At 38.6% G+C, this 17,716-nt stretch overlaps 1 protein-coding gene across 1 annotated transcript in view; it reads left to right on the top strand.

Annotated features, from left to right (window-relative positions):
* The window catches only part of LRRIQ1 (leucine rich repeats and IQ motif containing 1), a 725,247-nt gene that overhangs the window by 674,490 nt on the left and 33,041 nt on the right, over positions 1-17,716 (top strand). The window contains exons 23-24 of the mRNA XM_053716929.1: positions 11,370-11,499; positions 14,054-14,114. Coding sequence (XP_053572904.1) covers positions 11,370-11,499; positions 14,054-14,114 — 191 coding nt within the window. The remainder of the gene's footprint in view (positions 1-11,369; positions 11,500-14,053; positions 14,115-17,716) is intronic.

Here is a 17,716-nt window from a genome sequence, read left to right as displayed (position 1 = left end):
TGGAGGAGTTTATTTGCCTGCAGATTTTGCTGCACAGGTATCTTCTGCGGTATCTGCAGAATTATCTGCTTTTCCTTTGCTGGGAAAACGCAAGAGGAAAATTAGACATTCAGATAGTAAGGTTTCTGTTCCACCTACTGCTATGCAGGTTGCCCTCCCTCATAAGTCTGCCGAGGAGGATATGCCAGTAGCCTCTGAGGGTGAAATCTCAGATTCAGACAGTATTATTCCTTCATCTGATACTGAAGAAATAAACTTCAGATTTAAGCTTGAACACCTTTGTGTACTGTTAAGGAGGTATTGGCTATTTGGACGACTCCGATACTTTTGTCGTTGTCAACCATAAGAAGTCCTAGTAAACTTAATAAATACTATGATGTTCCTTCCTCTGTGGAAGTTTTTCTGTCCCAGACAGTGTGACAGAGATTATTTCACAAGAATGGGAGAAGGCAGGGATTCCTTTCTCCCCGTCTCCTGTATTTAAAAAGATGTTTACTGTTGCTGACTCCATTAAAGATTCTTGGTGCACGGTGCCTAAAGTAGAAGGGGCTATTTTTACTCTGGCTAAGAGAACTACAATCCCTATAGAGGATAGCTGCTCCTTTAAGGATCCCATGGACAAAAAGCTAGAAGCTTATTGAAGAAGATGTATGTTCATTCAATGGCAACCTGAGTTTGAATTGCCACAGTAGCAAGTGTGACATCTTATTGGTGCGACGCCTTGTCTGAATCACTTTTAGTAGAGACTCCGTTGGAGGAGATACAAGATAGGATTAAGGCTCTCAAACTAGCCATTCCTTTATTTCTGATGCTAACATGCAAGTTATTAGACTGGGAGCCAAGATGTCTGGCTTCACTGTCCTAGCCCGCAGGGCATTGTGGCTAAAATCTTGGTCAGCTGATGTTACCTCTAAGTCCTAGCTTCTGGCACTTCCTTACAAGGGGAAGACTTTGTTCGGACCTGGTCTGGGAGAAATAATTTCTGATATTACGGGTGGAAAAGGGTCTTCTCTACCACAAGATAAGAAGAACAGACTCAAAGGACGTCAAAGTAATTTTCGTTTCTTTTGTAACTTCAAGGTCAAAAAGTCTTCCTTTCCCTCTTCCAAGCAGGAGCAGTCCAAGTCTTTTTTGGAAGCCAATCAGCCTTGGTATCAGGGGAAACAATTAAAAATCCCTCAGCTGAGTCTAAGTCAGCGATTGAAGGGTGGGCCCCCGGTCCTGGTTCGATCAAGTTGAAGGGCAGACTTTCCCTGTTTTGTCAAGCGTGGAGACGAGATGTTCCAGATCCCTTGGCTGTGGACATAGTATCTCAGGGTACAAAATTAGAATTCAAACTTTCCCTCCCAGGGGCAGATTCCATCTCTCAAGATTATCTGCAGACCAGGTGAAAAGAGAGGCATTCTTGAACTGTGTTCAGGACCTTTCCTTCCTGGGGGTGATTGTTCCAGTTCCAGTAAGGGAACAGGGTCTAGGATTCTATTCAAATCTGTTTGTGGTTCCCAAAAAAGAGGGAACTTTTCGGACCCATTTTAAGACCTAAAGTGCCTCAACAAGTTTCTCAGGGTACAGTCCTTCAAATGGAAACCATTTGTTCCATTCTTCCTTTGTCCAAGGAGGGTCAGTTCATGACGACTATAGACCTGAAGGACGCATATCTTCATGTTCCCATCCACAGGGATCATCACAAGTTCCTGAGATTTGCCTTTCTAGACAAACACTTTCAGTTTGTGGCTCACCGTTTGGCCTTGCAACAGCTCCTAGAATTTTCTCAAAGGTTCTGGGGATCTCTTGGCAGTGATCAGGTCCTCGGGAGAATTGCAGTGGCGCATACCTGAACGACATATTGGTTCAGGTGCTATCTTTTCAACATGCAACTTTCATACAGAGATCTTGTTGTCTTTTCTACGGCCCAAGGGTTGGAAAGTGAATTGGAAAAGAGTTCCCTTGTCCCAGCTATAAGGGTGGTTATCTTAGGGACCATAATAGATTCCCTATCTCTGAAAAAATTCTGACGGAGGTCAGAAAATCCAAAATCTCTACTCTTGCCTCTCTCTTCAGTCTACTGTTCAGCCATCAGTGGCTCAATATGGAGGTTAATTGGTCTGATGGTCGCTTCCATGGACATCATTCCTTTGCTCGATTTCACTTTGAGAGCTCTGCAATTATGCATGCTCGACAATGGAATGGAGACCATTCGAATCTGTGTCAGAGGATAGCTCTAGACTAGTCGACAAGACTCTCTCCCATGGTGGCTTTCTCAGGACCATCTGTCTCTGGGCACATGCTTCTGGAGAACTTCCTGGGTGATTGTGACCACGGATGCCAGCCTGCTAGGCTGGGGAGCAGTCTGGGACTCGTTAAAGGCGCAGCGACTATGGACTCAGGAGGAGTCTGCTCTCCCCATAAACATCTTGGAGTTGAGAGCAATTACAATGCTCTGATTGCTTGGCCTCAATTGTCCTTAGCCCAGTTTATCAGGTTTCAGTCGGATAACATCAGCTCAGTGCTTACATCAGACCTACCAGGGAGAATTTGTAGTTTCTTAGCATGAAGAAGGTGGCACAGATTATTCAATGGGCCGGAAGCTCACAATTGTTGTCTATCTGCCATCCACATTCCTGGAGCGGATTTCCTGAGCAGACAGACATTTCATCCCGGGTGTTTTCCAGGTTAACCCTCAAATGGAGGGTGCCGGAGTCGGAATCTGATGGCGTCTCCGCAGAACACCAAGCTGCCAAGGTACGTTCAAGGTCAAGAGATCCTCAGGCTGCTCTGATAGATGCTCTGGCAGTTCCTTGGGATTTTGGTCTAGCATACCTGTTTCCTCCATTTGCGCTTCTTCCACAAGTTATTGCTTGTATCAAACAAGAGAGAGCATCAGTAATTCTAATAGCTCCTGCATGGTCTTGCAGGATCTGATATACAGACCTAGTGAAGATGTCTTCTCGACCGCCTTGGAGTCTTCCTCTAAGGAAGGACCTTCTAACTTGGGGTCCATTCCTCCATCCAAATCTCGTTTCTCTGAAGCTGACTGCTTGGAGATTGAACGCATAGTTCTGTCTTAGCGTGGATTTTCTGAGTCGTCATTGAGACCATGATCCAGGCTCGCAAAAGCCTGTTACTCGAAAAATTTACCATAAAGTATGGCGTAAATACCTTTATTGGTGTGAATCTAAGGACTACTCTTGGAGTAGGGTCAGGATTCCTAGAATTTTGTCTTTTCTCCAGGAATGTCTGGAGAAAGGTGCCCAGTCCAGTTCTCTGAAAGGTCAGATTTATGCATTATCTATTTTGTTACATAAGCGTCTGGCGGATGTGCCAGATGTTCAATCTTTTTGTCAGGCCCTGGTCAGAATCAGCTGTTGTTAAACCTGTTGCTCCCTCCTTGGAGCCTTAATCTTGTTCTTAACGTTTTGCAGCAGGTTCCGTTTGAGCCAATGCATTCCATAGATATTAAGTTTGCTATCTTGGAAGGTTTTGTTTCTTATTGCCTATCTCTTCTGCTCGGAGAGTTTCGGAACTCTCGGCTTTACAGTGTGAGATCGCCTTACCTTATCTTTCATGCGGATAATGCGGTTTTTCATACTAAATTGGGGTTTCTTCCTAAAGTGGGTTTCGAATAGAAATATTAATTATGAAATTGTTGTTCCTTCTCTCTGTCCCAATCATTCTTCTCATAAAGAACTTCTGTTGCACAACTTGGATGTTGTGCATGCTCTAAAATTCTACCTACAGGCAACTAAGGATTTTCGCCAGTCTTCTGCCCTGTTTGTTTGTTTCTCAGGAAAGGGTAAGGGTCAGAAGGCTACTTCTACTTCTCTTTCCCTCTGGTTGAGAAGTATGATTCGTTTTGCTTATGAGACTGCTGGACAGCAGCCTCCTGAATGAATTACAGCTCATTCCACTAGGGCTATCTCATCTTCTTTGGCTTTTAAAAATGAAGCTTCTGTGGAACAGATTTGCAAGGCTGCAACTTGGTCCTCTCTGCATACTTTTTCCAAATTTTATACTTTTGCCTCGGCTGAGGCCTCTTTTGGGAGAAAGGTTCTTTAAGCGGTGGTGCCCTTGTTTTAGGTCTGCCTGTCTTGTTCTCCATCCCTGTTCATTCTGTGTCCTCTAGCTTGGGTATTGGTTCCCAGTAGTAATTGTATATATATATCTAAGGAAAGAAAACAAAATGTATGCTTACCTGATAAATTTCTTTCTTTCCTGATATGGAGAGTCCACGACCCCATCCTTATTAAGACGGTTATTTTTTACTAAAACCTCAGGCTCCTCTACACCTTCGTGTTATTCATTTTTTATTTCCCTTCGGTCAAATGACTGGGGATTATGGGTAGGGGAGTGAAACTTAACAGCTTTGCTGTGGTGCTCTTTGCCTCCTCTGGCTGGCCAGGAGTGATATTCCCACTAGTAATTGAATGACGTTGTGGAATTTCCATATCCGGAAAGAAAGAAATGTATCAGTTAAGCATAAATTTAGTTTTTTACTAAGACTCCATGCAAAAGTGACCAAGTTTAGATCAACAGATCTTAGTCATGTCATAACATATACTGACTACTTATACATATTTATACCCACAACAGTGCAATCACAAACTACTCCTCTTTTTAACCCTTCTTATGTTAGAGGATTTTCTTTTAATCAAATCACTATAGCACCCTCTAGTGCGTATATAATACTAAAAACGTAAACCATTATATACCATTAAAGGGCTAGTTAAGTCCAAAAATAACTTTCATGATTCAGAAGGGCATGTAATTTTAAACAACTTTCCAATTTACTTTTATTCACCAATTTTGCTTTGTTCTCTTGGTATTCTTAGTTGAAAGCTAAACCTAGGAGGTTCATATGCTAATTTCTTAGAACTTGAAGGCCACCTCTAATCTGAATGCATTATGACCACTAGAGTGCGATAGTTCATGTGTTTTATATAGATAACATTGAGCTCATGCACGGGAATTTACCGAGGAGTGAGCACTGATTGGCTAAAATGCAAGTCTGTCAAAAGAACTGAAATAAGGGGGTAGTCTGCAGAGACTTTGATGCAAGGTAATTACAGAGGTAAAACATGTATTATTATAACTGTGTTGGTTATGCAAAACTGGGGAATGGGTAATTAAGGGATTATCTATCTTTTAAAACAACAAAAATGTTGGTGTTGACTGTCCCTTTAAATACATAGCTGAAACAAAGTATCATAAGTCAATGCAACCTAAACATTCTATCAAATCATCATAAATAAACGTATCTACTCATTCTAAAATGTCAATATCTCTAAAGCCTAATGTATACACTACTCAAATGAAGGGAGACCAGTCAATCCCTTTGTTCATGCCAATAGGTTGTAATGATTTTAAAGTATGAATCCAAAAGGTCTCTGTACATTTGAGGAGTCTCTGTGTATCATCTCCTCTGCATTGTCTACCTGTTCTATAACCTGAAACCTTAATTGTGATCAATAATGACTTGCCTCCAAAAAATGACATGATACTGGATCCGATTTATCTCTTTGTCTAATATTAGATTTATGTTCAATTATATGGTCCCACTCCCTAACTCTATTAGTACATTCACCTATTGTATATAATTTTTTCCACAGGAACATTTTATTAAATATAAAACATACTCTGTGTTACAAGTGAAGTATTCCTTTATGTCATACTTCTTCCCTGTATTTGGATCAGTAAAAAAATAATCTTTTATCATATTACAATTACTACATTCCAAGCAAGGATACAAAATCAATTTCACTATGTACCAACTTGAACTGAATATGTGAAGAAACAGAATTCAAATCATAGCAACCTACAGCGTGCACTGGTTCATTACACGCGTGCTGGATTTTAGTGTGATTTTTTAGCCATGCTTCATCCTTTTATGTCATACTTCTTCCCTGTATTTGGATCAGTAAAAAATGAACCTTTTATCATATTACAATTACTACATCCCAAGCAAGGATAACGTCCATTCTTGGGTTTAGTAAGAAAGCTTTATCAGATTTAGACGGACCCAAAATCAGCATGAACTAATTTGTCTCTCAAGTTTTCTGGCCCTCCTAAATGCTTGCATAGGAGGAGACTGAAGGGACAGCAATATCTGGATGAATTTATTAAAATTTTTCCAGTTTTTATTAATGATCCTAATTTATTTCCTAATATCCTCATGAATCTCAGAAACTAAAATGATACGTTTATTGGCCTTAGTATTCTGTTTTTTCTTAGTTCCAATTAACTGTTGTCTAGGGATACTAGAAACCTTTTGCATATGTTCAAACGCCAATTCCTAAGGATTCCCTTTTTCCAAAACCAAATCTGCCATCTCTTTCAATCGTACAGGTAATATTTTCTCATAAAAGGCAATCTTCTTAACTCGTAAGAATTGACTATATGGTAATTTTTTTAACACATTCTGTAATAATGAATTTCTATCAGAGCTTTTCCTATATGTAAGTGTGCTTAAACCATATTTACACTTGCGGGCAGTAGTGTCCAAAAAAATCACTTTCACTATGTGCCAACTTGAACTGAATACGTGAAGAAACAGAATTGAAATCATAGCAACCTACAGCGTGCACTGGCTCATTACACGTGTGCTGGATTTTAGTGTGATTTCTTAGTGCTTCATCAGAGTATGTGGCTAAGTTCTTGGAAAATACACCATATGGCAAAGTTAGCTTTTTGAGGGGGTGTGGAGTGAGCGTGATTCATTTACATTATATGTATGTGGCTTCATATGCAAAACTGACATAAATTAAAAACATATGCTTGCCTGCAAGTATGCATTATCATAGATGATTAATTGTTAAAGTGACAGTACAATGTAAAATAAAAACCTCCAATGTATTTAAGATATTACAGTAATGCATATCACTACTTGCCTGAATAGTGATTACAATTAAAATATAAATAGTTTATGTTAATCACTATCCGCTAGATTTAGAGTTTTGTCGGTAACGACCCGCGTAGCTAACGCTGGCTTTTTTTCCCCCGCACCTTTTAAATACCGCTGGTATTTAGAGTTCACAGAATGGCTGCGTTAAGCTCCAAAAAGAAAGCGTAGAGCATAATTTACCGCCACTGCAACTCTCAATACCAGCGGTGCTTACGGACGCGGCCAGCTTCAAAAACGTGCTTGTGCATGATTCCCCCATAGGAAACAATGGGTCAGTTTGAGCTGAAAAAAAACCTGCAAAAAAGCAGCGTTAAGCTCCTAACGCAGCCCATTGTTTCCTATGGGGGAATCACTTCCTAAGTCTGCACCTAACACTCTAACATGAACCCCGAGTCTAAACACCCCTAACCTTACACTTATTAACCCCTAATCTGCCGCCCCCGCTATCGCTGACCCCTGCATATTTTTTTTACCCCTAATCTGCCGCTCCGTACACCGCCGCAACCTACATTATACCTATGTACCCCTAATCTGCTGCCCCTAACACCGCCGACCCCTATATTGTATTTATTAACCCCTAATCTGCCCCCAACAACGTCGCCGCCAGCTACCTACAATAATTAACCCCTAATCTGCCGACCGGACCTCACCGCTACTATAATATAGTTATTAACCCCTAAAGCTAACTTCTAACCCGAACCCTAACACCCCCCTAAATTAATATAATTTAAATCTAACGAAATAAATTAACTCTTATTAAAATAAATTATTCCTATTTAAAGCTAAATACTTACCTGTAAAATAAACCCTAATATAGCTACAATATAAATTATAATTATATTGTAGCTATTTTAGGATTTATATTTATTTTACAGGCAACTTTGTATTTATTTTAATCAGGTACAATAGCTATTAAATAGTTAATAACTATTTAATAGCTACCTAGTTAAAATAATTACAAAATTACCTGTAAAATAAATCCTAACCTAAGTTACAATTAAACCTAACACTACACTATCAATAAATTAATTAAATAAAATACCTACAATTATCTACAATTAAACCTAACACTACACTGTCAATAAATTAATTACATAAAATACCTACAAATAAATACAAATAAATAAACTAACTAAAGTACAAAAAATAAAAAAAGCTAAGTTACAAAAAATAATAAAATAATTTACAAACATTAGAAAAATATTACAACAATTTTAAGCTAATTACACCTACTCTAAGCCCCCTAATAAAATAACAAAGCCCCCCCCAAAATAAAAAAATGCCCTACCCTATTCTAAATACAAATAGAAAAGCTCTTTGTACCTTACCAGCCCTTAAAAGGGCCTTTTGCTTTTGTCTTCACCACGCCGGGTGATCACGATCCGTCCAGCTCCGAAGTCTTCATCCAAGCCCAAGCGGGGGATGAAGAGTCCATGATCCGGCTGAAGTCTTGCCCCAAGCGGGGGCTGAAGAGGTCCGATGATCAGCTGAAGTCTTGACCCAAGCGGGGGCTGAAGAGGTCCATGATCCGGCTGAAGTCTTGGCCCAAGCGGGGGGGCTGAAGAGGTCCATGATCAGGTTGAAGTCTTCTATCAAGCGGTATCTGTCAATCTTTGTTCTTCTGATCCATCTTCATCCCGCCGACTCGGAACATCCATCCTGGCCGACGACTTCCCGACGATGACGGTTCCTTTAAGGGATGTCATCCAAGATGGCGTCCCTCGAATTCCGATTGGCTGATAGGATTCTATCAGCCAATCGGAATTAAGGTAGGAAAATTCTGATTGGCTGATGAATCAGCCAATCCAGATTCAAGTTCATACGATTGGCTGATCAATACGATTGGCTGATCAATTTGCACAACAGCAGCTCTTAATATTCTGCTCTACTGGCTGCCACCATCAGTGTCACTCTCACAGTGCCTGCAGTGTTTTTTTTGCATCTTGTGGTCCCATCCCTGACTACAAGCAGAGAGACCAGGGCTGTGAAATTCGGAAAAGTGCACTCTGTATGTTAAAGAAGATTGAGAGAATTTACTTCCAGTATATCTTGGACGTTTACATCTATACAACATTTGGTTTTTATTTTATATGATGTACAATGAGAAAATTTGAATGTAAGAATTAAGTCTTCTGCTGAGTACCAGTTACCAGATCCCATGAGTGGATCTACTTTATATTGTTGACATTTGAATGTTCTGTTATTTAACAATACAAATGAGGCAGCATTAAGGTCAATACCTCGGTCCCATTACTGTTCAGTGAATATATGTTTGTAATGGGGATTTAATGACATGTACTATTACCTAAGATATTGTCCTTCACACTATGTTTGTAACCCTGTTATTGCCTCAATAAAAATATTAAAAAAAAAAAAAAAAAGAAGAAGATTGAGAGGATGACACAGGACATACTCCCAAAATCCGGGGCTGCCCTGGTCTAATCGGGACAGGTAGCAACATATAGACATATAAAAAGGAATCACATATGCCTTCTAGTTAGAAAAGTAAGGCAAGAATTTTCCAAAAGCAAAAAAAGGAACTTTTTCCTCTAATGAACAAAGCACAATAGTTACATAGGTAAAGAACTAGAGCTTAGTAGCTATATATATCTAATAACAGTATATTCTTAGAAATTATTGAGCTTCTACTGTTTTATAAATATGTAAGTGCTTTCCAACTCCCCCATCATTCCTGGGAGCAATATGTGCAATTGGAATTAGGTTATAGCATATGCAGATGCGTATCTCTCTGTTTCTTCATATCTACTGATCGATCAGTAAACAATAGCTTATTTTTTACCCAGGATAAAAGATTTTGTCATGGCAGCTGGTTTTGAGTAGCTACTTGCCCACAGGACAAATGCATTTACAAATGTTGGGAAGCGGTTTCCCCGTCATACTGAAGTTTGTTTTTCTGACTGAAGCTTTCAAATAACTTGATTCAATCTTTACTGTTTGTTTGCTGTAATTACTGCTAAAATACTGACTTTTTCCTTTGTGGGTTTCTTTCTTTGGCATGTTTACTATTTAAAATTCAGTCTTTCCTCAATTACTAATGATTTCATTCTTAAATGGAGAAGTGTAATGACTGCTGGATTGTAAAGTGAAAGCTAGAAATTTCTTTAAAAGCGACATGATAGAGTGGTGTTTTCTTGTTTTCTTATATTTATTATACGAGGTGCATTATCTTTTGTGCGAACTTGTGTCAAGAATAATTCACAATTTGGCATTGCAAGTGATTGGTTAAATATTTTAACTTAACACAGCCAAACCTTATTAGTCGTATACTTTTAATGGATATGGCAGGTAGCGCTATAAGCATGCTCATTGTGCTTGTATTACAAGTGGTAAGTTAAGTGTTGCAGTCAAGAACAAACTAAAATACAGCTGTAAAATGTAGCGCTTTTTAAGACCTGAAGAAAACCATTATTATTAATAGTATAGCACAGATCTGCATTAAGGACTCCACTACTTGTAAACCATCAGCTAAGCGCACCCCTGGCTTGGCACTCGAGCAATATCCAACATTAATTCTACTACATTCCTCCATAGAATGGTCACAACTTACAAAGTGAAAACTTGCATCATTGGTAGGACACTCAGTGACAAATGGGACATTTTATCTGCGGATCCTAACTGACCCTTCAAAAACTGACAACCATTAGCGGGCTGCCACGTCTATATTCCAAGCAGGCCAGATAGCCCTGTATGTGCTTCTAACTCAAGTGTGAAGAGGCTGGTTTATCAGTATTTTTTTTTTTTTTTGTGCCAAATTTTTTCTTTCACGATTCAGATTGAGCGGCATATTTATCAAGCTCGCAGGAAACAGAGGTTATGAAGCAGCGATCTAAAAACCGCTGCTCCATAACTTGACCGCCTGCTGTGAGGCCGCGGACAGAGATCAACCCGATCGAAATCTGCAGGTGGTGGCATTGCACCAGCAGTTCACAAGAACTGCTGGTGCAATGATAAACGCCTTCAGCGTATGCTGTCTGCATTTATCGATGTGCAACAGACATGATGCGCTACTTCATATCATGTCCGCTCGCACATTGTTAAATACGCCCCAGAGCATGCAGTTTTAAGCAACTTTCTAATTTACTCCTATTATAATTTTTTCTTTGTTCTCTTGGTATCTTTATTTGAAAAAGCAGGAAAGTAAGCTTAGAAGCCGGCCAATTTTTGGTTCAGCACACTGGGTACACGCTTGATGATTGGTGGCTACATTAAGCCAATGATAAGAGGCAATTGCTGCTTCTGGGCTACCTAGGTATGCTTTTCAACAAACAATTTTCTAATGGAAGTAAATTGAATAATGCTGTATTTGACTCGTGTCATTTTCACTTTCATGTTCCTTTAGCAGCTTAAAATTCAACTTTATTTTTTTCCTGATTATGTTTCCTCAATACTAATTTCTAGTTCACTAAGCTAGTTGAATTCTCATTTTAAATTACTGTATTATTTTTTTTAGACAAAGAACAGTTATTCTATTTAGATGAAGTCCCTTCAGAAAAATTAGCAAGAAGTAGGGAGCTCACTTTTCAGTGGCTTCACACTCAATGTGGAGATGTTGATGCAGCAAGTCCTGGAACTGTAAACCGGTAAGCCCTTAATGAAATGTTACTAAATCAAACAAGTCTGTCTGCTGTAATACCAAATGATATTCTGCAATGTTCTTGTATACAAGAAAGCCATTTCATTCTATATAAAAATATACATTTTAAAAGAACAGTAAACTTCTTGTAATTACAAAATATTTCTGTTGTTTTGCTGTAGAATAATATATCAGCGTAATCTCATTGTTTTAAAACAAATTAAAGTGAATGTAAAGTTGAAAGAATGAATGAATGAATGAGTGCCCGTTTTTTAAAATTACTATTAAAAACAGGGGCACTTTCATTCATTAAAGTGAAGGTAAAGTTTTAACTATATGAATACATTAATAAATGAGTCATAGTTGTATTGCAAGACCAACAAATAATTCTGAACGCCTGCGCAGATCATCCGGGAGGCGGATTAAGTAGATTGACGGCCGCCTAACGGCCAGAATAGGCTGCAAAGAAAACATGACCAGAGATAAAAAAAAAATAATATACGGGTTGAATTTGCCGAACAAAAAAATGTGAGTATAAACGGCAAAAAACTGAGTTTATAATTACAATTTTAAAAAATGATGAATGAAGCTCATATTCATTTAGGGGAACAAGTGTTATTAGATCTTGAGATCGAGTTAACTTTACCTTCAATTTAAACTTTACATTGCAGCATTTTTATTAAATTCTTACCTTTTTCTTTAGGAAACCCAGAGCAGCGATCCTCCGCCTGCAGCTCCTCTGTACTTACCTTAGCAATGACGAAACTGGATTCCTCCAATCATGGCGTGCACACCGAGGCGTCCAGCTTGTGAGGCCACGCAACAATTGGAGAAAGCCGGTTTCGTCAATGATATGCTAAGTACAGCATGAGAAGCGTGCGGAGGATTGCACAATCTCATTTAAGGGTATTTTAATAAGATGCTAAGGAGCAAGAAAGTGGGGTTTAGTTTTTTTGTTTGAATGAACTAATAATCATGTTGAAAAAATGTATCCACCATATTTGTATGGTTCACGCCAAAATGGAACTGGGTCTTTAAAGGATCATAAAACCCAATTTGTTTATTTTATTATTTAGAGAGAACATGCAATATTAAACAACTTTCCAAGTTACTTACAGTATCTAATTTGTTTACTTTCCTTGGTATCCTTTGTTGAGGTATGCTCAGGAGCTGCTGATTGGTGGCAGCATATATGCCTAATTATTGGCTCACCTATGTATATTGCTGTTTCTTCAACAAAGAATGTCAAGAGAACACAGCAAATTATATAATAGAAGTAAATTGGAAAGTTTTTCTAAAATTGTGTGCTCTATCTGAATAGTTAAATATAAAATGTGGGTTTCATGTCCCCTTTAACAAACAAAATAAATAAATATAGTTTAAAAGAATCCTTGTGAAAGTTCTCAAATGCCCATTTAGTGATAGAAAAATAGTGCACAGTCTCCCCATCCAGATAACCTAATAGATGCATTTAGATGAGTTAGCAGTGGTGCAGGTGGCCCCTATACATTTGTAAATGCTTACCTTGTTGACTGTATACAGCCTTTACATAAGGGATTAATGGAGCTTTAATGAATAAATACCACGTATGTTACAAAAACCTCTGTATTGTCTCCAGTAGCCAAAATATGTTTAACATAGGTACAATGTAAAAGACTGCTCGGAAATGGCCATGATAAAGTCTAATAGGTGCGCAAAAAAACCCACCAGAAGTTTCACTTATTAATTTGATAAGCCAAAACTGGGTTTGAAAAGTAGTTGGAAAGTAAGCTGAAAATGTTTAGTGATTGCCTGAGCAGTTTTTGGCTCCATGGTGTAAATAGGGCTTTTTTTCAAACGACCGATAATCCAATTGTGAGTTCGATAATCAGCCAAAATCTCGCTGCTGTGATCGTCCAGCCTTAAAAAATACAATGTTCTGGGTGAAAAAATGCCGAAAAAACAGCTCCTGATAGATTGTGATCAAGGTCATAATGTAAAGCATTTTAAAATGATGACGGACACATTTGTTTCTTAAAATTTAATAAAAATGAGTTATACAAAACCAAAAAAAATGGATTCCATTTTGTGAACACTGTAATATTAGTGGAAAAATCTTAAACCCCAGTTTCTCATCACATAATCCTTCAGTAAATGGTGGTAATTCAGGGTTATTTTTTTACTCTCATAAAATACGGTCATGAAGATTAGCACATTACATTATACTTTGGTACACTGTTTAATGAAACTGAATTACTTTGATTTTCCCAACTTGCATTAATAAATTACTGCTTGGAAGGCTTTGAAATTATCGTAGATCATCGTATATTATGCATTTTACAGTTCAGCTGCCATTGACTAAATGTTCTGCAGTGTGGTACAGTGAACAAATCTGAAACAAGTTTCAGTGTGTTGAGACTTCCTCAAGAATAGTGCTTTTCAAAGATGTGAAAATATGATTTATATGTTTTATTAGATGGAATCTCTCTCTATGCGTATGTGTATATTTATGTATGTGTGTGTGTATATATAGATTAAATTACTTAATTTTATTTTTTTATGTTTTATTTATTTTATTTTAGTAAGCGCTTCTTGCCTGAATTAAATCATGAAGTTTTAAGTGGTGGACGTGTTCAGCTTGTGGTAAGATTTTATTCCCTACTTACCCTTAAGGTTGATTATCAGATGGTATCCAAACAAACCAATGTTTTTGCATAAATTTAAATAGTGAAGAAAGTCTTAGTATTCAGTAAGAGACCATGTGTTAAGCACACTACAACCCTGACTGCTAAGATATATAAAATAATGCATGCCAAACCATAAATAATATGGCTGTAATTGCATCAAGGTGTTTTCTAGGGAGTGTTATAACTTAGTAATAAAGGTCATACATACCACAGAAGTCTAAGATACAATTTGCATGCCCTATTATTCATGGTCGAGTGACTGTTATTGGTTTTTATGTATAGAAAACTGGAACAAAATGACTGAGTGTCAATTAAACTAGATTAAAATGGCAATTTTTTTCTATGTTTGATGATTTGTCACTATCTATGAGGGAATACTATCTATCTATCTATATTTAGATATCTGTGTATGTGTGTGTGTATGTATATATATATATATATATTATGTATTACTTTTATTTTTTAAGAATCAAGACATCACAATCACAGACCTTGTGTTGCATTGTGTTTGGTTGTAAGAATACATTTTACTACTGAAGATCAAACTCCATATTTTAATTACTGCAGCAAATCATGCTATAGTTTAGAAAAAAAAATTATATTTTGTTCTTATCTTTTTAAAATTATTTTCTTTCTAATGACACGATGAGTCCACAGATCATCTAATTACTATTGGGAATATTACTCCTACCCAGCAGGAGGCGGCAAAGAGCACCACAGCAAAGCTGTTAAATATCACCTCCCTTCCCTCCAACCCCAGTCATTCTCTTTGCCTACGTTAGAGCAAGAAAGTGGTAAAGTTAGGTGTTAGTAAAAGATTCTTCAAGCAAGATTTTATTATTTTTTAAGTAGTACAAGATTGTGCTGCTTTGGTCTGGGGTGTAGCCGTAGTCCATATCAGTCTCTTCAGTAGAGCAGTGGTGGCTTTAGAGCAATGGGAACTTGTGGGACATAATTCTCACTGCTCCTCCCATGTAGTTTATGCTGCCCTAACTCTGAAAGCCTGAGTAAGATTACTCAGTCTTTATCTCTTTTTCCACAGGTCCATGTGAGGGAGAGGTCCTCTCAAACCTGGTGAGCTGCCTTCCTGTCTGGCAGATTTATGAGGTAAGTGCTAACTTTATTTTCTGGGGACATAAAAGAGACTCAGAAAAAGTTTGGGCACTTTATTTACAAAGAATGGGACACATAAATTCTCCTATAGATAGAGGGGACTTATGTAGACAGTTTGTTATGCATGTACTGTGGCGGTGGTGAAATTAGGCTCAGGTTTCTTGGTGGTTTTCACTGCTCCCGGCAGTTTAACTTTAGAACAAAGATGCCGACGGTGAGATTCTTTTTTTGAGACGCCAACAATAGGCGGAACTTGGGAGGCGGGAATTTGTGTTGCGCACCACTTTTACCTTACTTCCTGTGACCGGGGGAAAGAGTGTACAGTCTCAGTCAAGATTACGCATGTTTGTCTAAAGACATGCGTTTCTAAGTCAGGAGAACGGTTCAATATAGCTACTTCCGAGTTCCGGATCATCTACTAAGGGGATTGTTAAAGAGCCGGTGTCAGCAGGGCAGGTAGGCACCTCAGAAAAGTTAAGCTAAGGTGTAGAGGTGTTTTGCAATATTTTTAGTCCTCTTTGGAAAAAAAAAAAAAAAAAAAAATTAAAAAAGTTACGGTTTAAAATTTAAAGTGACAGTAATGTTTTTTCTGTTTAAAATTTTTATTAAAAAATTTAGACTTTTTATTTGATAATTTGATCCACTGTGAGTAAGAATGGACCGAGAGGCTCTGCAAAATGTCAATTGTTCTTTATGTTTTGATGCCAATGTGGAACCACCAATCCCTTTCTGTTCTTCATGTATTGAGAGAACATTGAATTATAGGGATAGACTTTTTTTCTGAGCCAACATTTTCTAAGGCGGAAGCTGTTCAGGAGTCTAATGACAATGTTCAATATATGCCGCAGCTTTCTCCTCAAGCGTCCCAAATTTTACCACCCACACATGCAGTGCCCTGCGCTTCCTCTCTAACTTCTCCTGGAGTTACGTTGCAAGACATCGCTACCCTCATGTCTTCTGCTGTCTCTGACGCGTTGTCTGCTTTTCCCATGTTGCAGGGAAAGCGTAAGAGGAAGAATAAACATTCAGTAACCGAGGTTACTGACGCAGTTGTTGCTATTTCGAATGCCCCCTCTCAGAAGCCTGAGGAAGAGGATACTTCAGTAGCATCTGAGGGTGAAATCTCAGATTCTGACAGTGTAATTCCTCCTGCTTATACTGAAGTTGTATCTTTCAGGTTTAAGTTAGAACACCTCCGTCTGTTACTCAAGGAGGTTTTAGCTACATTGGACGACAGCGACACCATGGTCGTAGTTAATCCTAAAAAATCCAGTAAGCTAAACAAATATTTTGATGTACCTTCCTTGGTGGAGGTTTTTCCTGTACCAGATCGAGCTACTGAGATCATTGCTAAGGATTGGAAGAGACCGAGTATCCCTTTTTCTCCATCCCCTATATTTAAAAAGATGTTTCCCATAGCGGACTCTATCAAGGAGTCTTGGCAAACAGTAACCAAGGTAGAAGGAGGGGTTACTCAAAAAGCTGTATGTACACCAGGGTTTACAATGGCAACCTGCAGTTTGCATTGCTACCGTCACTAGTGCGGTGGCATACTGGTTTGATGCGTTGTCTGATTCTATTAGGACAGATACTCCCCTTGAAGAGATCCAGGATAGGATAAAGGCCCTTAAGTTGGCCAATTCCTTTATTACAGATGCTTCCCTACAGGTAATTAAACTGGGAGCAAAGATTTCAGGTTTTGTTGTGCTAGCCCGCAGAGCTTTATGGCTAAAATCTTGGTTTGCGGACGTGTCATCTAAGTCTAAACTTTTAGCGATTCCTTACAAGGGAAAGACCTTGTTTGGACCGGGTTTGACTGAAATAATTTCTGACAATACAGGAGGAAAGGGCCATTTCCTCCCTTAGGATAAGAGAAACAATCAAAAGGGACGTCAGAGTAATTTTCGTTCCTTTCGAAATTTCAAGGTAAATCCTTCCTCTTCCAAGCAGGAACAGTCCAAACCCTCCTGGAGACCCAATCAGTCTTGGAACAAGGGAAAACCATCCAAAAAGCCTGCTACTGAATCAAAGACAGCATGAAGGGCCTGCTCCGATCCGGAACCGGATCTTGTGGTGGGCAGACTTTCCTTCTTCACTCAGGCTTGGGTTCGAGATGTTCAGGATGCCTGGGCGGTGGAGATAGTGTCCCAGGGATACAAACTAGAGTTCAAGAACTTTCCTTCCAGGGGCAGTTTCTGATTTCAAGATTATCTGTAGACCAGACAAAAGGGGAGGCATTCTATGTATGGGACCTCTCCGCTCTGGGAGTGATAGTTCCTGTTCCGACGCAGGAATGGTTTCTAGGGTTCTATTCCAATCTGTTTGTGGTTCCCAAAAAGGAGGGAGCTTTCAGACCAATTTTAGATCACAAGAGTCTAAACAAATTCCTAAGAGTACCGTCCTTCAAGTTGGAAAATATTCGTTCCATTCTTTTTTTGATCCAAG

Source organism: Bombina bombina, chromosome 6, assembly GCF_027579735.1.
Source record: "Bombina bombina isolate aBomBom1 chromosome 6, aBomBom1.pri, whole genome shotgun sequence".
NCBI classification, from domain to species: domain Eukaryota; kingdom Metazoa; phylum Chordata; class Amphibia; order Anura; family Bombinatoridae; genus Bombina; species Bombina bombina.
This window is presented reverse-complemented; position numbering and strand designations above follow the sequence as displayed.